The 22591-nt window shown below is 54.1% G+C and overlaps 1 protein-coding gene across 18 annotated transcripts in view; it reads left to right on the top strand.

The window, feature by feature from the left end:
• The window catches only part of ARHGAP8 (Rho GTPase activating protein 8), a 91828-nt gene that overhangs the window by 27616 nt on the left and 41621 nt on the right, over positions 1–22591 (top strand). For 17 of the 18 annotated variants that reach the window (XM_038007340.2, XM_038007337.2, XM_038007335.2 and 14 more), the window contains 3 exons: positions 4335–4422; positions 10492–10623; positions 15097–15183. In XM_038007340.2, coding sequence (XP_037863268.2) covers positions 4335–4422; positions 10492–10623; positions 15097–15183 — 307 coding nt within the window. The other variant, XM_038007324.2, reaches the window with a different exon arrangement.

Raw genomic sequence — 22591 nt, 5'->3', positions numbered from 1 at the left:
CCATTGAAGATTTTCTGCCTGAAAACTCCCACTTGGCAAGGGAAGCAAATAAAAGCGTGGTTTACAGTGCAACCCTTTAAAACAGAAGCTTGCTAAACAAATGGGAAGCGTGAACAGAATTCGTAAGGAACTGTGAAATGAAGAGGATGCTGTATTTGGAAGCTGTGAAATTGCTCTAGGATTCCAAACCTCAGAGTAGCTTCCAGGCTCCTGGGAAGAATTAGATGCGTGGCCTAAATAAAAAACAGTCCCCTGGCCAGGCAGCCAGGGCGGGGACATCAAAGAGTTCGCACACTGTGCGTGTGCGTGTGTGTGCACTCATGCCAGTGTGCGTGTGGGTACATGCATGCACGCAGGTGTGTACTTTTTTTTTTAAATTTTTTTTAAGAGACAGGGTCTCACTCTGTTGCCCAGGCTGCAGTGTAGTGGCATGGTCCTAGCTCACTGCAGCCTCAAATTCCTGAGCTCAAGTGAGCCCTCCACTTCAGCCTCCCAAAGTGCTGGGATTACAGGCGTGAGCCACCACACCCAGCCAAGTGTGGAATCTTGATTCATGATCTTTCATAGCTGAGGGGCGAGAAAGCTCACTGCCATCCCTTCTCATTCCAAGGACACACTCTGAGAACAGTTGTAATGACTTTTTTTTCTTCTTGAGAATAGGGTCTTGCCATGTCACCCAGGCTGGAGTGCAGTGGCGCGATCACAGCTCACTGCAGCCTCGACCTCCCAGGCTCAAGTGATCCTTCCACCTCAGCCTCCTGAGTAGCTGGGACTAGAGGCGCATGTCACCACAACTGGCTAATTTAAACAATTCGTAGTTTTTGTTAGTTTGTTTTTGAGACAGAGTCTCACTCTGTCGCCCAGGCTGGAGTACAGGGGTGAGATCTTGGCTCACTGCACCCTCTGTCTCCCGGGTTCAAGCGATTCTTCTGCCTCAGCCTCCCGAGTATCTGGGACTACAGGCGTCCCCCCACCACACCTGGCTATTTTTTTATATTTTTAGTAGAGATGGGGTTTCACCATATTGGCCAGGCTGGTCTCAAACTCCTGATCTTGTGATCCACCCGCCTTGGCCTCCCAAAGTGCTGGGATTACAGGTGTGAGCAACCGCACCCGGCCAATAAGTTTTTTTTTTTTTTTTTTGAGACGAGGTCTCACTGTGTCGCCCAGGCTAAAATGCATTGGTGCAATCTCAGCTCACTGCAACCTCCGCCTCCTGAGTTCAAGAGATTCTCCTGCCTCAGCTTCCTGAGTAGCTGGGACTACCAGCGTGCACCACCATGCCCAGCTAATTTTTTTTTTTTTTTTTTTTTTTTTTTTTAAGACGGAGTCTCGCTCTGTTGCCAGGGCTGGAGTGCAGTGGCTGGATCTCAGCTCACTGCAAGCTCCGCCTCCCGGGTTTACGCCATTATCCTGCCTCAGCCTCCCGAGTAGCTGGGACTACAGGCGCCCACTGCCTCGCCCGGCTAGTTTTTTGAATTTTTTAGTAGAGACGGGGTTTCACCGTGTTAGCCAGGATGGTCTCGATCTCCTGACCTCGTGATCCGCCCGCCTCGGCCTCCCAAAGCACTGGGATTACAGGCTTGAGCCACCGCACCCGGCCCTTGAGCCACCGTGCCCGGCCGCTAATTTTTTATATTTAGTAGAGAGGGGGGTTTCACCATGTTAAGCAGGCAGGTCTTGAACTCCTGACCTAGGGTGATCCGCCCACCTCCGCCTCCCAAAGTGCTGGAATTAAAAGAGAGAGCCACCGCACCTGGCCAAAAAAATTTTTTTAGAGACAAAGAAGGTCTCATTATGTTGCCCCGGCTAGTCTCAAACTCCTGGGCTCAAGTGATCCTCCCACCTTGGCCCCCAAAGTGCTGGGATTGTGGGTGTGAACCAGTGTGCCCTGCCAGTTATTAGATTTGAAGCCTACCCTAGATCCAGGATAATCTTATCTTGATGCTTAGCTAATTAGATCTGTGGTGACCCTTTTTCCAGCGTCACATTCTGAGGGTCTAGGGGGACTTGTGTTTTCTTTTGGGCTGGGCTGGGGCACTCTTCCCCGACTACACAGGGTTAGAGGCGGACTGAGCGGTCCCATAGCCCCTTCCCTGAGGTCTACACCCTAGTCTGCACCCTCGAGGTCAGCGCCGCCCAGTGGAATGTTCTGTATGCTGGACACACTCCATCCCTGCCTTGTCCAGGGCAGCCCCCACTGTGCGTGACTGCTGGACACCTGAAATGTGGCGGGTGCCACTGAGGAACTGGACTTTTAAAAACGCAAATGTTCTTGTCCTGGAAGGCGCAGGTGTGAGTCCTCCCACTCCTGTGTGAGGAAAGGAAGAGGGAGCAGAAACTGCTGGGAGAAGGGGCTGCAGCCTGCTCCAGGCTTCCCATCCCCAGCCCCCACCCTGGGTGCCCCAAGGTCTCCTGGGAGATGGGCATCCTCACAGAAGCCAGGGCCTGGGCCCCTTTGCACAGCCCCCAGCACTTCTGCCGGGCCTGGAACCTTGACCAACGAACTGTTTACTGCGTTGAGCAGAGCCCTTTGAAGGGACAACCCCAGGGGCCCTCAAAGCCACCAAGGCTACGTGTGGCCTCTCCCTGTACATTACACCTCCTGGGCCCGCACCACTGGGGTTGGAGCCCCTGTCTCTGCTCATGGCCAGAGTAGCTGCTCCCATATGCGATGGCACGTCCACAGACCGGCCCGAGGACATTGTGGATGGGAGGCAACAGTTTTCCTACAGAGGTGGGGTTTAGTGGGAAGGGGTGTAGAATCAGGAAGGTGGCGGCGGAGCATTCCAGGTGGAAGCTCGGGCAGGAGGATGCTCTTGAAGAATTGAAGGAAGGCTGCTGGGCCAGGTCCTCAGGGGCAGAGAGGAGGCCAGTGGGGGCCTCGTGGACCAGAGTGGAGGGATCTCCATGTTCCCCACTCCTGACGACAGCCCGGTGTGGGTTTGGGCTCCCTCCCCATTGCCTGCACCCCTTTGTACCGCGTTTTCACCCTTGGCACGTGTTGTGTCACAGGCTGCTCTTACCTGTGTCCTTGTGTGTTTAATTGTAATGAACCTGTGGGCGCTGGGAAGCGGGGCAGCCCATCCATTCTCCACGTCCCTGAGCTGTGGCCCTGGAATGAGAAAGTGCGGGGAATCCGGGGGGTGGGGGGTGACATCAGACTGCACTTGAGTCACTGTCAAGGCCTTCCCGAGGGTGTCCTGCACGCAGGGGGTCCTCTCAGGGCCCTGGGCAGAGAGAGGAGGAAGGTCTGAACCATGAGGTCTCCAACCTCCTCTGGCCATTTGTGGGGTGGGGCAAGACGGGGTCGGGGCTGGGAGGGGAGGGGCAGCTGTGTCTGCAGGCACGGAGGATGGTCTGCAGGGCCCTCTCCTTCAGGAGTCTGTTCTATCTTTTCTTTGAGACAAAGTCTTGCTCTGTCATCCAGGCTAGAGTGCAATGACGTGTTCTCGGCTCAGTGTAACCTCTGCCTTCCGTGTTCAAGCCATTCTCCTGCCTCAGCCTCCCAGCTAGCTGTGACTGTAGACATGTGCCACCATGCCTGGCTAATTTTTTTGTATTTTTAGTAAAGATGGGATTTCACCATGCTAGCCAGGCTGGTCTCAAACTCCTGACCTCAAATGATCTGCCCGCTTCGGCTTCCTAAAATACTGGAATTACAAACATGAGCCACTGCACCCGGCCTGTTCTTTTTATCTCACTAAGCGCCTGGCCCAGAGCCTGGATTCTGGGGACAGAGATAAGTAGACCCAGTCCCAGCTCTCAAGGGGTGCCCCTCCCCACAGCTGTCCATGTTGGCGACAGATGTGTCAAGAGACACAGGGTAGCCCGGGCTATGACGGAGGGCAGGACTGAGCATCTGTACTCCTGAGAGGGCTCCTGTATCCCCGACATGAGGTCATGCCCAAGAGCCACTGTCCCCCAGGCCACACTGGCCTCCACCATGGCCCAGAGTCCTGGGGTTGGGGGTGGGAGGAGGAGGCAGAATAGCTACATCCTGCCTTTGAAGTCAGATGTGTCTCGTTTTAAGTCTTTGGTGCAGCCTGCCGGTTGGCTTTGCACTGATGACTTAACCCTGCTGGGCCTCAGTTTTCTATCTATAAAGTGGGGGGATTATTTCCAGGGTATGGCTGGTTGTGAAGATGAACTTGGGCCACGTGTGTAAAGCCACAGATGGTGGACGCTCACTCAGCAGGTGTCGCTTTCGAGGAATGCTGCTGCCTGTGCCTCCCAGCTCAGGCTGGGCTGGCCAAAGAGGCTGCTTTTTGCTAAGTGCCGAGGGTTTTCTAGGAGAAGGTGGCACAGAGGCTCACCTGTGTCTGCTCTTCCAGGGGACGATCACTTTGGAAGACGCGTTGTCACGTTCAGCTGCTGCCGGATGCCACCCTCCCATGAGCTGGACCACCAGCGGCTGCTGGAGTGAGTGTCCTGCCCCTCTCGTTCTGTCCCTGTTTTTCCATGTTGCTTGTACCCATCCCTTCACCCCACCTCCCTCTGAGTCACCTGCTCTGTTCTGGGGCCTATTTGTGAACTTGTTGGTGTGCAGAGCTCTTGCGCTCATGGGCCTACTGGAGGGCCATCTGTGGCCACCCCCGGTCCCTGGGCTTTTGTGCACCATTCATTAGCACAGTGGGAGCCAGGTTTGGTTTCCTTTTAACCACCCGAGCTGTGGGTGTCTCCCTTTGGAGTTAGGGCCAGTCCCCTGGTCCTAGGTGTAGACCAACCTTGCAGATGACATGGCTGCCAAGTGCCAGGCCTCCCCCACACACTGTCCCTTTGAAACCTCCCTGGGCCTCTCTCCGGGAACACCTTCGGAGCTGTGTGAGTTTCCTGTGGCTGCTGTAACAAAAGACCACATGCTTGGCAGCTTAAAATGCTCTGAGTGGACCTTCCTTGGTTCTGGAGGGCACCAGTCTCCAAGGTCAGGGCGGCGGCAGGGCTGCACTCCCCCTGGAGGCTGCAGGGGAGCTTCTGGCCTCTTCCAGCTCCAGGGGGCCCCGGATGACTGGTGGCCATGTCATTCCCTTCTCTGCCTCAGTCTTCACGTGGCCTTTTTGCCTCTGTGTCTTCCCATCTCATAAGGACACCAGCCACTGGACTAGGGCCACCCTGATCCCATAGCACCTCATCTGAACGAATTACACCAGCAAAGACCCTATTTCCGAATTAGGTCACACTCTGAGGTTCTGGGTGGAATTTTGGGGGGTGCCATTCAAACCCAGGACAGAAGACAAGGGCCTGTTGCTGCTGCTGTCATTGGCTCAGCAGGCATCTATTGAGCACCTACTGTATGTGAGGCATTGGATAGATAGTCACTGTATCAGGGCCCACCTGTGAGCTGAGGAAATCAACACTGTGGTTTGGGAGAACTGAGGCCAGGAGATGACTCTGAGACACACGTACTGGGACATGGAAGGGGCTGAGCGAGGGGTGCCTGGACCCCATGTACCTTGTATACACCCAGCGCTACCCAGGTGCGCATGGGCTCTGCAGCTGGTACGGGGTGGGGGCCGTAGAAAATCCTGGTGGTTGTTGGTTTGCCATACCAACAAGCATCAGGAGCATTGAGAAGGGGAGGTCTCAGGCCGTTTCCAACTGACTTGGTCAAGGAAACTTTTACTGCACTGAGCAGAACCCTCTGAAGGGATGAGCCCAGGGGTCCTCATAGCCACCAAGGCTGCGTACATTACCCCCATCTATCTGTACATTATCCCCCCTGGGCCTGCACCTTCTGTTCCCCCAGCCTTTGCATGCAGCACCCCCAAACACATCCTCCCTTGCATATGTCCCCTCGTGTGCTTACCTCCATCTTGTGCCATTCCCCTACTGTGGCTGTTCTCTCTCCACCCCCAACCACCATGCACACACCCCCTCTCATGCTCACACCCCCTCCCATGGGCCCACCCCTCTCATGCTCACATCCCCTCCCATGCACACAGCCCCTCCCGTGCACGCACCCCCTCCCGTGCACACACCCCCTCCCATGGGTCCACCCCCTCCTGTGCCCACACCCCCTCCCCTACACACATTCCCTCCCGTGCACACACCCCTTCCCGTGCCCACACCCCTCTCTCATGCACACACCCCCTCCTGTGCACACACTTCTCCGTCACTAAGTTGCGTGCTCAGCACAGACCGAGTGTTCAGAGTGAAAGGCTAACCTAAACTAGATTGGGCCCTCAGTTGGCTGTCACATGACCCCCAGGCCACCAGACCCCCTGCAGGACTGAGCCTTCTCCAACCCAGGACATTTTTGAGTCCACATTATTGAGCTCTGGCCCGGGCCTCTGGCCCTCTTAAGTCTGCCTGTTTCCTTCCCTCCCTCTGTCACCCTTTTCAAAGCCATGTGGGCCTCCTGCCCTGTACCCTCTGCACTGGCCGTTTCCCATTGCTCAGAAGGCAGCACCCGCCCCTCCCCTGTGTATGGCCTTGGGCGCCCTGTCACCCTCTTTCATCTGTCTCTGGCTGCTGGTGTCTGCTGTGCTGGCCACACTGCTTTCATAAGGCGGCCACCGAGCCTCCTTCCTGGTGAAACCCCCGGGCCCAGGAGAGCTGCTGCTGGGGGAAGAGTTGGCAAAATAGTGAGAGCAGCGCCTCTGCCAGAATCCCCGTCCAGGTGAGTGAGAGCTCCCCAGGCCCAGGGAAGCTCAGTCTCAGTGAAGGGAAGTTAGGTTCTCAGGGCCTTGGAATTTGCTCCCTGGCAGTGAACTGGTTGAGCTTCATTCCTGAGGCCGAGCCCTGACTCATCTCTGGGTGTCTCTGGAAACATTTATTGTGCCCTCATGAGGACAGGGAGCACGGCACCTGGCCTGCCACAGACTCCCTCACTGCTGGGGACAGCTCAGGACATGACCCTGGCGGGAAGGCTGTGCCTTCTGCTACTTCCAGATGCCAGCATCTAACTGCTAAAGCCAAGGAACCCGGGGAGTAGGATGTGACCTGGAACCCCCAACGCAAGATGAACAAAGGCACGATCGGACCGTAGAAGCACCCAGAAGACTTTGGGCTGGTTGCTTCATGAGAGTCCCCCCGATAGATGCATCCTGTCTGGTCTGTTAAAGAATCTTCCGGCCACAGCTGAAACTGCAGTGGCGAAGGCAGAGACCTCGCGGGGAGCAGGTGCCAGGAGCAGCTTCCACTGGTGAGACCTGCAGGATGCATGGGGCGAGCTGGGATCCTGGGGCTGGTTACCCCAGACAGGCTGGCGTTCCCCAGAGGGTGCCCACTCCAGTGCGGAGGCGATGCCAGCCGCTGCCCACTCTTGGTGTTCACCAGGCACACAGGGAGAGACGGATGCCAGATTCAGGAAAAGTTCGTATCCTGGGGTCGTCTTGAGAGGACGCGTTCCCTTGTCAGGTCATTTGGGCACGGAAAGACCCGTGACCTGTGGGTCAGCTCTCCCCACGGGGCTGCTGCTGGGCCAGGAGGGAGCTCAGGATTTGCTGTTCTTATAAAGACAAAAGTGCCTTGGAAGACAGAAAGCGAATTGGTGGTTGCCAGGGCCTGGAGGAGTGATGGGGAGAATGACTGTTTAACAGGTCTCGGTTTTCTTTTGGGTTGATAACAATATTTCAGAACCATAGAGAGGTAATTGCACAGCTTTGTGAATATACTAAATGCCACTGGATTGTTCACTTTAAAATGGTTAATTTATATTATGTGAATTTCAATTCCATTGGACAAAAAGCACCCCTGACAACAAATTGGTACCTTGTGCTCTTTTATGTGCTTATCCAAGATTCCTTTACTATTAGGTGGAAGTGGTAAGCATGGCTTCCTTGAACAGTTGTATAGGTTGTTCACTGCTCAAGGCTAACCAGATGAGAAGCTACCATCAGCTGGTACTCTTTCACTCAGTGCGGGACAAGCATCTTCCCAGAGGAAAACGCATCTTTTTCTAACTCGTGTAAAGGTGCTCTGTGGGCTTCTTGGCCTTGATAAGAAGAGCTATCAGGCTTAGCCTTCTCTGCAGCCTTTATAAAAAAAAACACTCCGTACATTATCCTCCCTATCCATTTCAACCGGATGGCTTTTCTGTGGCCAGATGCATGCTCCTATTTTTGAAGTGGATGAAGAAACAAGTCTGTCTTTGAAACCCAACTGGTAATTTAGTTAATGACTTCCTGTGCCGAGCACGTGGGCAGATGCGTTGACACCCAGAGGATTTTAGCACACTGAACAGAAGGCACCCGGAGGAGCCCAGCACTGGGGCCAGAGGAAGGGTTCCTGCTTTCACGAGGAGGCGTCCAGAGTGGGAAGATGAGCTGTGCAGAGACGCTGGCCTCAGTTTCCCTTTCTTGAAAAAGTCATTTGTGAAATGCGAAAGTGACTGTCCTGAGGAGTGAGGAGGAGTGAGAAGCTCTCAGTGGCTCGGGGGCTCTTCCACCCCTCTGTGTTCAGGTGGAAGACTCAACCTGTTCTTCTGAGACAGTGACTCAGTAAAGGATGACCTTGGCGAAGTGTGCCCCAGTGGCTTAGCCCACATGGCGTTCAACACAGGCAATGCGCTGGAAGATGAGTGTTGAAGTTACTTCCACCACGGGTGATCTGAAATCACGCATGGTGTGAGGTCAGATGTGCGTGATTTCTCCACATCAAAGCAGACAGTGGGATGGGAACAGGTGTGGATGGCAGCCCAGGCTCTCAGAGACGCTGAGTGTGTGGACGCTGGAGCCAAGCCGCTTGGTTCGAAGCCCAGCTCTGCCCCTTACTGCCTCACCTCTGCGAGCCTCAGTTGACTTGTCTATAAAATGGAAATAATAGTACCTGCCTGCTAAGGTCATTGAGAGAACTGAATGTGTAGAAGGCCTGCAGGGCAGGTGGTTTGGGCTTTTGACAGAGGGCACTCTGACGTTGCTTATAAATCAGATGCACAAAGGAGAAGCTGGCATCCTTGGTCTCCAGGCTTCCAGGCAGTGCAAGACCAGCCGAGCATCTGCAGATGGGCACAGGCAGCTGGGGCTTTCTCCTGAGGCAGTTCTGGGGGCATCTGTCTGCAGAGCACCCCGCCCACAGCATCAGAGAGCGGGACCACCTGGGTGGATTAATTACAAGATGTGCTCCAGGTGAGAACCTGGACAACCTGAGCTGAGGGATCATGGCCTCACTGGCTCAGTGTCAGGCCCTGCAGAGTGCTGATGGAGGGTTAGGAGGTCCTTCTGCAGCCCTTCCTCCTGCAGATGGCAAGGCAAGCCCTTTCCCACAGGTAATGTGAAGACAATGCTTCCTCGGTGCAGCAGGGCAGGATGGAACGTGGTCCATGGGAAGTGGGTAGAGCCTACACCATAGGGGGTGGCCGGTGACAGATGCAGAGCAGTGTCAGGACTCTGACTTTATAATGAAAAGCAAAATGTTAGAAGCTCACCTGGAAAGAGGGAATTGCTTGCCTTAGAAATGCAGCGAGCAGCAGGGCGTCTGAGGTGGAAGGGCCTGTGGTATTGGGGTTAACGGCAAGGGCTGAGCAGTCAAGCATTCCTGGGTTCGAATCCCAGCTCATCCTCCTTGTGCGTTTCCCGGGGCTGCTGTAACCATGACCACAAATGTGGTGGCGTAAAATCAGAAGTGTATTCTCTCACAGTTCTGGAGGCCGGAAATCCAAAATCAAGGTGTAGGCAGGGCCGTGCTCCCTGCGGAGGGAGAATCCAGCCCATAAAGGCTGTCGGCAGTCCTGGGCCTTCCAGGGCTGGTGGCCACGTCACGCTCTGCTCTGCTTTGCCTCTGTCTTCACGTGACCTTCTCCGCTCTGACTTCTCATCTTCACGTCTGCCTTAGAGAGATGGACGTGATTGCACCGAAGGTCCGCCTGGGTAGTCCAGGATGAGTCCTTCCTCTCAAGGTCCTAAATTTAATTGCACCTGCAAAGACCTTTTTCCCAGATAAGGTCATATTCTCAGATTCCACGGATTTGATAAAGATTTCTTTCCACGGCCCATATTTTCACCTACCACATCCACTTGTTGTGTGACCTTAGGTAAGTGACCTTAGGTAAGTCACTTAACGCCTCAGCCTCAGAGGTCATCTGGGAAATGAGAATCGAGGCCCACGGTGCATGGAGTCTCCGTGTGGCCCAGTGCTGGCACCCACTGGGTGACCACAGCTGCCGTTGTAGGAAACGTTGGATTTCAATAATGAGCAGGTGATTTTCTTTTTTCTTTTTTTTTTTTTTTTTTGAGACGGAGTCTTGCTCTGTTGCCCAGGCTGGAGTGCAGTGGCCGGATCTCAGCTCACTGCAAGCTCCGCCTCTCAGGTTCACGCCATTCTCCTGCCTCAGCCTCCCGAGTAGCTGGGACTACAGGCACCCGCCACCGCGCCCGGCTAGTTTTTTGTATTTTTAGTAGAGACGGGGTTTCATCGTGTTAGCCAGGATGGTCTCGATCTCCTGACCTCGTGATCCGCCCGTCTCGGCCTCCCAAAGTGCTGGGATTACAGGCTTGAGCCACCGCACCCGGCCAGGTGATTTCCATAACTGAATCTTCTGTGTTATGCCAGGTATTTGAAGTACACGCTGGACAAGTACGTCGAGAACGATTATACCATCGTCTATTTCCACTACGGGCTGAACAGCCGGAACAAGCCGTCCCTGGGCTGGCTCCAGAGCGCATACAAGGAGTTCGACAGGAAGTGCGTGCCCGCAAGCCTTCAGGGACGTGGGTGTGGGCTAGGTGTGGCAGGAGGAGGCATTGTGGCCACGAGTGCTCACAGAGTATGCAGTGGGGGAGGGGCCTGGAAGGGCGGAGGGGAGGGGCCTGGAAGGGCGGAGGGGAGGGGGTGAGCAAACATGGGGCTGTGGGGGTTCACCTCCCCTCTGGGCTAAGACTTTGGAATCCCGGGCAAAGGATTCTTTCTTTTCCCTTATTTTTATTTATTTATTTATTTTTTTTAAGAGACGGTCTCGGCCAGGCACCATGGCTCATGCCTGTAATCCCAGCACTTTGGGAAACCAAGGTGGGTAGGTCACCTGAGGTCAGGAGTTCCAGACCAGGCTGGCCAACATGGTGAAACCCCATCTTTACTAAAAATACAAAAATAAAATAAAATAAAAAGAGAGACAGTCTCGTCCTGTCGCCCAGGCTGGAGTTCAGTGGGCTCTAGCAATCCTCTTGCTTCAGCCACCTGAGTAGCTGGGACTACAGGTACACACCACCACACCCAGCTAGTTTTTGTATTTTTTTGTAGAGATGGGGATCTCACTGTGTGGCCCAGGCTGGTCTCGAACTCCAGGCTCAAGTGATCCTCCCACCTCAGCCTCTGGAAGTACTGGGACTACAGGCGTGAGCCACCACGCCAAGCTGACACCCTTGATCTTAAAGGGCCAGTCAGTATTTTAGCTTTGCAGGCCAGTCACTCTATTGCAACAACTCTGCCGGACCGTGTTCCAGTAAAACGCTATGGACACTGAAATGTGAATTTCATGTCATTTTCACGTGTCATGAAATCTTCTGTTTCTTTTTCAACCACTTAAAAACACAAAAAGCCATTTTTAGCTTGCAGGCTGTACTGAAGCAGGAAGCAGGCCGGGTTCGTCCTACGTGCCCTTTCGCCCACCCCTGGTCCAGTGAATTACGGGCAAAGAACCAACTGCGTGACTGTTTCTTCACTAACCCCCCTTCCTGCCTGCACAGCCCTTTACGGCCTGCAAGGGGCATTCCGATGCCTACTATTGGTAGGATGGGCAGTTCCATTTTACAGATGAGCACACAGGCCCCAGAGAGCAAGTGACTTACCTGTGGCCACTCAGCTTGGGTGTGGTAGGGCAGGACCCCACCCCAGGCCCCCGCCTCCCTCCCCCACCCACCCCATGCTACTCACCACTGGAGTCGCCATGGCCTGGAGTCGGTGGACTTTTCCTGAGGGACGTCCTGCCTAGCAGTCAACTTTGCAATATATCTGGCTCGTAGACTGCGGCGGTGGGCATCGATATGGATATCCTAGATTCCTCTGGGTTTTCCTTCTTCGAAGTCCTTTCAAACCTGTAACAGAAATCTGCTTCACAGATACCTGAGTCAATGGGACAGTGGGAGGCAGCACCTGATTGTTCCACAAGTCCTTCCTCCAATTGCCTTTTGGGTCCTGCTGTCATTATCAATAGGACCTTTAGAGGGACTTCTTGGTTCCCTGTCCCATGTCTTAGGCAAACAATTGTTGCTGCATTTTGTAGTCATTTACTGGGCACCTGTATAAGCTGGAGATGGCCTAGCCCCAGCTCATGTCCTCCTCCAGGAAGCCTTCCTGGGTTGTCCTGGGAGAATCAATAGCCCCTCCCCTGCAGCCTCCCTGTTGCTGAGCAGGCACCAATCCTAACACTTAGGGGTTTGTGAATGGGTCTGCCTCCTGCACTAGGTTGTGACCCCTGACCTGTCTGCATCCCTTGCAGGTGGGAAAGGGTCTGCATATGGCAGGCTTTTTTTTTTTTTTTTTTTTTTTTTTTTTTTTTTTTTTTTTGAAGACAGAGTTTCTCATTCAGTTGCCCAGGCTGGAGTACAGTGGCGAGATCTGAGCTCACCACAACCTCTGCCTCCCAGGTTCAAGTGATTCTCCTGCCTCAGCCTCCCGAGTAGTTGGGACTACAAGCGTGAGCCACCATGCCCGGCTAATTTTTGTATTTTTAGTAGAGACGGGGTTTCACTATGTTGGCCAGGCTGGTCTCGGATTCCTGACCTTGTGATCCGCCTGCCTGGGCCTCCCAAAGTGCTAGGATTACAGGCGTGAGCCAGTGTGTCCGGCTAGCAGGCTTTTAATAAGCATTAGATGGGAGGATAGAGAAGTGAAGTGGTACTGGCAGGAAGTACCAAGGTTCCAGCCAGCATAATCAGGAAGGCTGCATGGAGGAGGCAGCCTTTGAGCTGCCCGTGGAGTGGTGGGCAGGATGTCATGAAGTGGCAATCACTGGATTTTGTTTCTGGTACGAGGTATGGCCAGGTGCAAGAAAGAGCAGGGTGGACTTTGGTGCAGTTGGTGGGGGGCTGGACTGTAGGGTTCACGTGGGGAGCCTTGGAGGAAGGCAGCAAAGGAGGGAGGGGCACAGAGGATGCTGGACTGTGTTTAAGAGGCAGCAGGGAGCCATGGCAGGTGCTTGAGGAGAGGTGAGTGATGTATTTAAAGCAGCCCTTTCAGGAGGCTCAGGCTGACACAGCAGGATGTGCACAGTAGCCCTGTCTTGAGCTAAAGCTGCTGAAGGTTTTGCCCTCTGCACTTCCCCACGTGACAATCGAAGGTGCACCCCAGATTCCTTGAGGTGCCTCCCCCACTTCTCAGTTGCCAGAAATCAGCTCAGAGAAACAAACCCGAAGTCAGCCCAGGTGGTTTCCCTTCCCTTTCTCGAGGGGACTGCCGGTTCGCACATCAGGAATGGGTCATTCCTGCTTGAGAGACAGCAGCGGAATTCCTTAACATCCAGGTAAGATGTGCCGGTGGTCGATGTATGAAATCTCGCTGGCGAGTTGGAATCTGTGTTGCCGGCAGGGACTTGTGAACAGTGACAAAGCACCAGCCCGGGGAAGGAGGCCGGCCTTGCCACAGCCTGGGGAGGCTGTCAGGGCTCCCACATTGAAGGGCGTTGATAAGCGGAGCCATGCAGGTGGGGAGACTTGAAGCAGTGACTTCCAATCGCGATCATTTAACCTTGGCCAAAGGGGACTAGGCAGGGAAGAGAGGAACGTGACAGCCGTGGCCTTCAAGTCTTCAGATGAAAGAGGCGGACTTGTTCTGTGTGACTCTCCCACTCCCCAGGAGGGTGGATGGGGTGGGGATTAGGGTTAACATTACAGATCTTGGCTCAGTAGAAGCAAAAAGGAGGGACACACTGTTTTTTATTTATTTATTTTTTGAGACGGAGTCTCGCTCTGTCGCCCGGGCTGGAGTGCAGTGGTCGGATCTCAGCTCACAGCAAGCTCCGCCTCCCGGGTTCACGCCATTCTCCTGCCTCAGCCTCCCAAGTAACTGGGACTACAGGCGCCCGCCACCTCGCCTGGCTAGTTTTTTTTTTTTTTTTTTTTTTTTTGAGAGGGAGTCTCGCGCTGTCGCCCAGGCTGGAGTGCAGTGGCCGGATCGCAGCTTACTGCAAGCTCCGCCTCCCGGGTTTGTGCCATTCTCCTGCCTCAGCCTCCCTATAGCTGGGACTACAGGCGCCCGCCACCTCACCCGGCTATTTTTTTTGTATTTTTTAGTAGAGACGGGGTTTCACTGTATTAGCCAGGATGGTCTCGATCTCCTGACCTCGTGATCCGCCCGTCTCGGCCTCCCAAAGTGCTGGGGTTACAGGCTTGAGCCACCGCGCCCGGCCTCGCCCGGCTAGTTTTTTGTATTTTTTAGTAGAGACGGGGTTTTACCATGTTAGCCAGGATGGTCTCGATCTCCTGACCTCGTGATCCACCCGTCTCGGCCTCCCAAAGTGCTGGGATTACAGGCTTGAGCCACCGCGCCCGGCCCAGGAGGGACACTCTAGACATCAAACTACCCAAAAGTGTAGTGTCTGCAGGGGTGGTGAGTTTACCGTCGCTAGAGGTACCTTTCTTGCCCAACCTGATGGTTTTGGACTGAAATATTCAAGAAGGAAGTGTTGGGACTGGGAAGAGGGAGAGAGGGAAGCTCACCTGGTGTTCCATTGTGTGGGCGGCTGTTGCACTCAACCAGCCTCTGGCCGGCTGACGTTTAGGTTATTGCCGGGTTTTTTTGCCATTGTAACCAACATGGTGAGCTCCTTCTGGTCCGGGTCAGCTCCCGGCAGGGGAGGTGTTGGCTGAGAGGCTCTGTGCGGTTTTAATTCTGAGAGCTGTTGCCAGATTGCCCCCAGGTTGTGCTCTAGACACCCACCCCACCCTGGTGTGAGTGAGTGCCTATAAACAGGGCTCCGACCTGCACATGTGCCTCTGCAAACTGTAAAGGGCTGCAGGCGTGCCTGGTGGGGGCAGTGGGTGAGGGGTTCCTGATTTTCCCTGAGTTTATTTCATTCTTTGTTTGATGTCCTTAAATTGATCTCGTTGAGAGAAGTAACATTCTGAGACTCACAGTGGAGGCAGCTTTTTTTGGGTTATTGGGCGTGGGGTGTTTCTCGGAGCCTGGCAGCCTGAAGTCATCTCCCGTTTCCCTCCTCAGATACAAGAAGAACTTGAAGGCCCTCTACGTGGTCCACCCCACCAGCTTCATCAAGGTCCTGTGGAACATCCTCAAGCCGCTCATCAGGTGTGCGGGACTGTGGGAGAGGACCCCGCTGGGGTTGGAGGTCCCTCAGTGTCCGTGGGACGGCCTTCCCTATCCACATGCCACGGAGGGCCCGTCTCCAGGGTGCCTGTGGATCTGGGGCTCCCCACCCACTTGGGGGTCTTTGGGGGTTCACAAGGCTGGCCCAGGTTATGGACAGGAGTGCTGGCCTTTGACACCTGTGGGGTTTGCACCTAGTGTTTAGCCCCCTGCCTTGACCTGAGCCCCCACACTGTGCGACCACCCTCGGGTTCCGTGAATTTCCAGAGGGACTCACAGATCTCAGGAAAGCTGTTATCCTCACTGGTGTGGTCTGTTACAGAGACAGGGCACAGATTTAAGTCAGCAAAGGTAAAAGGCACACAGGGCTGAGTCCAGGAGGTCCAAGTGCAAGCTCCCAGCTGTTCTCTCCAGGCGGTTTCATACAGTCAGTGCTCCACTCTCCCAGCAAGAAGGTGTGGAGGAGGAGGGAGCGTGGCTGGCCAGGGAAGCTCACCGAGCCTTGGTGCCCAGCGTTTTTGTTGCAGGTCAGTCATGTAGGCACAGAGTATCCACCCGGCTGACCTCAGTCACTCGGTCTCCAGCCCCTCCTGAGATGAGATGAATACAGCCCAGGGCCCCCACCCTCGATCACATTTTTGGCACAAACTCTGTGGTGTTGGCCCAAGGCCTCCAGTGTGCAAAGACATGACCAGGCTGACTCCTCCAGGGGCTGAGAGGTTTCCACCCAGGAGCAGGTCGCCCATGGCCAGGCTTCTCTTGGGAATGGGCAGGGCTTGGACACCCCAAGCCTGCTGAGTTAAGCTTTTATTGCATAGTAACCCAAATAAGCGGCCTAAAGAGAGGCAGCCACAGCCCGGAAATGTGGCGACTTCAGTCAGCTTCTACCATATTTAGGCTCGTTGCTGCTGAAGGATTTCTGCCTCAGTATTGGGAAGCAGGAGCTCAAGGGGCTGGTAAGGCCTGGGGGTCTCTGCCTGGGTCGCATGGGCGTCCTGTATTTTCTTCCGTTTGGGCTGTATGCATCAGGCACAAACTGTGTGCACAGAGCCACATGACGGGGGTGGGCTGGGGAAGAGACTGGCAGATGTCGTTCTTGCACGGTGGCTCTGGCCCTGCCTGGGTGTGTTCTGCAGGCGAGGGAGGGGCTCAGAGCAGGAGGGCCCCGGTGTGCACCAGATGGGTCAGGATACTCGGGTGAGGTGATTGCCTCCGTGAGAGGGGCGGGAGGACTCCTGGAGGCCTCCCTGGGAAGTAGCCTTTGGGCACAGGTAGGCACATCCCTGGAGGGGTTATCATTCTTCCCCAGAGGTTCGAATCTCACAGACCTTTGCCATCTCCCCCCTCAGCTCCTTCCACCTGTTGGAGCCCACCCACATGGCTCTGAGGCTGCTGCTGACACAGGTCACTTCCTCACGCCCCACAGACACTGTGCAAGTGGGTGTGACACTCCGTGTACAGGGAGCACTCGGACAGAGCTGGAATGCCAGCTGGGACCTCGGAGTCCACACTCTGTCTCCTTCCCATTTCCCATCCATCCCTGGGAAGCATCTTGGCCCCCCAGGAACATGGACAGCTCGGGCTCTCAGGCACCTGCCTGTCTCCCCACCAGCCAGCTGCCGCCCCAAGGGCTACGCTGCCCTGTCTCACCCTTGTCCCTGTGTCCCTTTGTCTCTTACTGTGACTGGCACTCAGAGGAATATTGGCAAGCACTGGTCCTTGGGGCACATCGAGAGCTACTCTGCAGCCAGACACAGTAGCTCATGCCAGTAGTCAAGTGGCTCATGCCAGTAGTCAAGCACTTTGGGGGTCCAAGGCAGGAGGCTCACTTGAGCCCAGGAGTTTGACCTGGGCAAGAAGGTGAGCCCCACCTCTATAAAAAATTTAAAAATTAACCAGATGTGGTAGCATACGCCTGTGGTCCCAGCTACATGGGAGGCTGAAGCAGGAGGATTGCTTGAGCCCAGGATTTCAAGGCTGCAGAAAAAAAAAGAGAACTGCCCTTTCAGGCAGCTTGAAGCCTTTCTTTTCTTTTCTTTCTTTTTTTTTTGAGACAAAGTCTTGCTCTTGTCCTCCAGACTGGAGTGCAATAGTGCGATCTTGGCTCACTGCAACCTCCTTCTCCCGGGTTCAAGCGATTCTCCTGCCTCAGCCTCCCAAGTAGCTGGGATTACAGGCACCTGCCACCATGCCCGGCTAATTTTTGTATTTTTAGCAGAGACTGGGTTTCACCATGTTGGCCAGGCTGGTCTCAAGCTCCTGACCTGAGGTGATCTGCCTGCCTTGGCCTCCCAAAGTGCTGGGATTACAGGTGTGAGCCACCGCGCCTGGCCTTCTTTTCTTATCAGCTACCAAAGCTGTCATTCCAGGGACTGAATCGTGTGGCCCTGAGACCCACTGGGAGAACTGGCAGAGCAGCAGACTTGAGTCAGTTCCTGCTTAATCTAGGGAGAGATTTTTTTGGCCAAAGAGCTCCTTTCATGTCACTAGAATTTCCTGACAGTTTTTCTCACCTAGTGGCCTGTGCCACACACATTCCCCTATTGGAAGGTGAGGTTTTGTTTGTGTTTAATCAAGCCCAGCACCCTTGTGCCCTATGTGACATGTGACATATTTGACATAGCAAAAAAGCTAGTCCTGTCATTTACCTTAGAAAAGTTCTTAGAGGAGCCGGGAGTGGTGGCTCACGCCTGTAATCTTAACACTTTGGGAGGCTAAGGCAGGCGGATCACCTGAGGTAAGGAGTTCAAGACCAGCCTGCTCAACATGGCAAAACCCCGTCTCTACTAAAAATACAAAAAATTAGCTGGGCATGGTGGTGGGCACCTGTAATCCCAGCTACTCGGGAAGCTGAGGGAGGAGAATCACTTGAACCCTGGAGGCAGAGGTTGCAGTGAGCCACAATCACGCCATCGCACTCCAGCCTGGGCAACAAGAGCTAAATTCCGTCTCAGAAAAAAGAAAAATCCTTAGAGGGCAAGGCATAGTGACTCACGCCTGTAATCCCAACGCTTTGGGAGGCCAAGGCAGGTGGATCACTTGAGCCCAGAAGTTCAAGACCAGCCTGGATAACATGGTGGAACCTCGCCTCTACAAAAGAGACAAAAATCAGCCAGGCGTGGTGGCGCGTACCTTAGTCCCAGCTACTCAGGAGGCTGAGGTGGGAGGATTGCTTGAGTTCAAGAGGCAGAGATTGCTGTGAACTGAGATAGCGCCACTGCACTCCAGCCTGGGTGACAGAGTCCGACTTTGTTGCACTTAGAGCTCTGGAAACCTCTAAGGTTCTTGGGAAAAAAAGTTCACCTGCTTGGCCGGGCATCTGTAATCCCAGCACTTTGGGAGGCTGAGATGGGCGGATCACTTGAGGTCAGAAATTCATGACAAGCCTGACCAACATGGTGAAACCCCGTCTCTACTAAAAATCCAAACATCAGCCGGGTATGGTGGCGCATGCCTGTAATCTCACCTACCTGGGAGGCTGAGGCAGGAGAATCACTTGAATCCGGGAGGCAGAGGTTGTGGTGAGCTGAGACTGCACCATTGCACTCCAGCCTGGGCAACAAGAGCGAGACTGTCTCAAAAAAAAAAAAGTTCACCTTCTCCTCTTGTTTTCCACGTGGCAGCCTGGACGGCATGGTGGTGATGGCGTCAGACTGCCTGGGCTCGACTGCTCTGACCCTTGCCGTCCATTACCCTCAACAAGAGAGGCAACCCCTCTCTGCCTCAGTTTCCCCATGTGGCTGACAAGGCTACTTAAGTCATTCCATTGTCACAATAATTCACTGACTTAATACATATAGAGTGTTTATTTTATTTTTCTTCCTTCCTTCCTTTTATCTCTCTCTCTTTTTCATAGGGTGTTGTTCCATCACCCAGGCTGGAGTGCAGTGGTGCAATCATGGCTCACTGCAGCCTTAACCTCCTGGGCTCAGGTGGTCCTCCTACCTCAGCCTCTCACATAGCCAGGATTACAGGTGTGCACCGCTATGCCCAGCTAATCTAAAACAATTTTTTTTGTTGAGACAGGGTCTCGCTATGTTGCCCAGTCTGGACTGGAACTCCTGGCCTCCTTTCTCAGCCTCTCAAAGTGCTGGGATTATAGGAGTGAGCCATGTTGATGGTTTAGAATAGGACCTGCCAGGCACTAGCAAATACTCAGTGTTAGTTGCCAGTACTGTGTTTTTTGTTTGTTGTCATCGTTTTGTTTAGTTTCATTGCTTTGAGACAGGGTCTCAGTCTGTTGCCCAGGTTGGAGTGCAGTGGTGCCATCACGGCTCACTGTAGCCTCGAACTCCTGGACTCAGGTGATCGTCCCACCTCAGCCTTCCAAGTAGCTGGGACTACAGGCACGCCACTATGCCCAGCTAAATTTTGTATTTTTAGTAGAGACAGGGTTTTGCCATGTTACTCAGGCTTGTTTTGAATTCCTAAGCTCAAGCAATCCTTCAGCCTTGGCCTCCCAAAGTGCTGGGATTATAGGAATGAGCCACCTCACCTGGGCCTGTTTTAAAATGTTTTTAAGCTGGCTGGGAGCAGTGGCTCACCCCTTAATCCCAGCACTTTGGGAGGCCAAGGTGGGCAGATTACCTGAGGTCAGGAGTTCGAGACCAACCTGGCCAATATGATGAAACCCCATCTCTATTAAAAATACAAAAAATTAGCGGCGTGTGGTGGCAGGCACCTGTAATCCCAGCTACTCAGGAGGCTGAGCCAGGAGAATCGCTTGAACCCAGGAGACGGAGGTTGCAGTGAGCCGAGATCGCGCCATTGTACTCCAGCCTGGGCCACAAGAGTGAAACTCCTCCTCAAAAAAAGGAAAAAAAATCTTTATTTAAACTACCCTTTTGTATTAATTTGATTCCAATATCTCATGCACCTTATGTGCCAGGCACCGCAAAATAGTACTGTGAAGTCAGCCACATTTTCCCCATTTCAAAGAAGAAGAGGTTGATTCTCAGAGAGGTTACACCCAAGGTCGCACCACGAGGAGGGGCGTGGGCTGGGATCCAACCCGAGCCTGTGTGGCTCTGCCACTCATCCTGCCTGGACATAAGCAGCTGCCAGGAGAGGACCACAGGAATTGGGCTGGGACTCTGGAGCCCAGACTGGGCTCCGCTGCCCGTTGCCTGTGAGGTCTTGGGCAGCCACATAATCTCTCTGTTCCCCAAGTCTTCATTCGTAAATGAAGGAAATGGAGGAACTCTGAGGCTCTCAAACGCCCACACACGCCAGAGCCCTGGGTCTGGCGCAGACCTCCCGACTCACACCCTGCAGGTGGTGCCTGTGGCTGCGGCTCTAACCAGAACCCCAGTGACTGCCGCCCGCTGTGTTGGGAGCCCGTGGCTGAGCTGGCCTGTGGGCCGTTTCCCGAGAGTGAGAGGCACGTGGTAGAGCTCTGGCTGCACCTGCCCCTGAGTCCATGTTCGGCAGAGCCTGGCTTGCAGGAGGGTCAGGGAGGCTGCGGAGACGAAGGTGAGGGGCTGGGCAGGGGAGGCCTCCCTGCAGCTCTGAAGCGGGCACCTCTGTCCCTGAAAATGGTTACTGCAGAGGGGGCAAGGCTCCCTTTGCCCTTAGTGGGTTCCTTCCACCCATCACACAGGACGTTGTCAGCACTTTACAGCCCCGGGAAGAGCCTCCGGCAGTCTTCCAGCAGAGACCAGACTGTCCCCGAGTCCTGTGGAGTCTAAATGGGCAGGCGGTGAGGACACTCCCGCAGCGGTCCCACCAGCCCCTTCCCCCGGGGCGCTGGGGTGCGAGGACTAAGGCAGGCCCCGCTTTCCTCCCTCCCCTTGTCTTTGGTGTGAGGGGCACACTGCACTTTGGTGACTATTCTGCAGCCCCAGCCTTCAGCCCGGGTTCCCTGGCCTCCTGCCTGGAATGCGGAAACCTGGCAGTCCCCGCCCCCACTCCCCCGGCCCCCGGGTCCGATTTTTTCTCGTCCACTAGGGGGAGCCAATACACACAGCTCGGCCTCCCTCGGGTTCCTTTGGGAACCTGGCGCTGGCATTGGGCTGAGTGTTGGGCTGAGCGTTGGGCCGGCGCTGTCCATTTGGATCCTCCTACCTGTCATGATCTCCGTATTTTTTGTTTTTGCAATGGTAACTTGAATTATTTTGATTTCACAAAATAACATTGAAAATATATGAATACTTATTTTAAGACTTTCAAATTGTCATAAAATAACATAAAATATCTTCGGTTCGGCCAAATACATAACTTTCCTTTTCCAGTAACAGTATAATTCTTTACCCACATTAATAGTTGTATATCCTGGCTGGGCACGGTGGCTCATGCCTGTAATCCCAGCACTTTGGGAGGCCGAACTGGCCAGATTATGAGGTCAGGAGTTCAAGATCAGCCTGGCCAACATGGAGAAACCCTGTCTCTAGTAAAAATACAGAAATTAGTCAGGCATGGTGGTGTGCACCTGTAATCCCAGCTACTCGGGAGGCTGAGGCAGGAGAATCACTTGAACCCAGGAGGCAGAGGCTGCAGTGAGCCAAGATCACACCACTGCACCCCAGCCTGGGTGACAGAGCGAGACTCCATCTCGGGGGGGGGGGGGTGGGGAAGAAAAGTTGTATATCTTAAACATATACAATAAGGAAATAATACTGTCCTACTAAATAAAACTCAAATGATATATGTATGACAAAAACCAAACCTAGACTGTCATAAAGAAGGGGAGGATTACAGGCTTCTGTATAAAGGCATGCTCACATCCATCTGTCAATGATCCCCACTTTGCAATTCACGCTGAGCCTTGTTACTAATAGCAGTCGTCGCAGCAAGCATGTCCACCAGACATCAGGCAGCGGACTAGATGTGTAAATAGCCTTGCATTGTCTTCCGCCCTCAGGAGGGGGAATCCCCACTTTCAGACCCAGGCCCTAAGAGGGAGTGAATTGTCCTGGGCACAAGGGGAGGGAGGAAATGGAGTTGCTGCACCTGGCCAGGGCACGTCTGGCCTTCTGGCTGCGCCTACTCCCTGGCGTCCCAGAGACTGTCCTGGAGATAAAGCTGGAGAGCCTCGTTGATCCCCGTCCTTAGAAGAGGGGGCCAAATGTGAAGCCACCACTGACCCCAAAACCACCAGCAGCTGAGGCTTCCCTGGGGCAGGCGTCAACCTCAGAGGTTGTCTGTGCCAGTGCCTTAGTGTCCCCTGCCTAACCTGCATCCCCCAAAAGCGCTTCTTGGCTGGCACTTCTGCACTATCTCCTATATCTATGCAAATTCAGGGCAGATGTAAATTGGAGGCAGATATTTATTTTTATGCAGATGAGCCACTCCAGAGTGTTTGGTGCATTGGAGATCTCGTGAAAGCAAAATATCTCCCGGCGTGCGCTGCTTGTTATGTTCGGGTTTTAAGTCGTGTCAGTGTTTACATTTT

This window comes from Chlorocebus sabaeus, chromosome 19 (genome assembly GCF_047675955.1).
Source record: "Chlorocebus sabaeus isolate Y175 chromosome 19, mChlSab1.0.hap1, whole genome shotgun sequence".
In the NCBI taxonomy this organism is placed as follows: domain Eukaryota; kingdom Metazoa; phylum Chordata; class Mammalia; order Primates; family Cercopithecidae; genus Chlorocebus; species Chlorocebus sabaeus.
The sequence above is the reverse complement of the archived record's forward strand: the minus strand, read 5'-3'. Positions and strand labels throughout refer to the sequence as shown.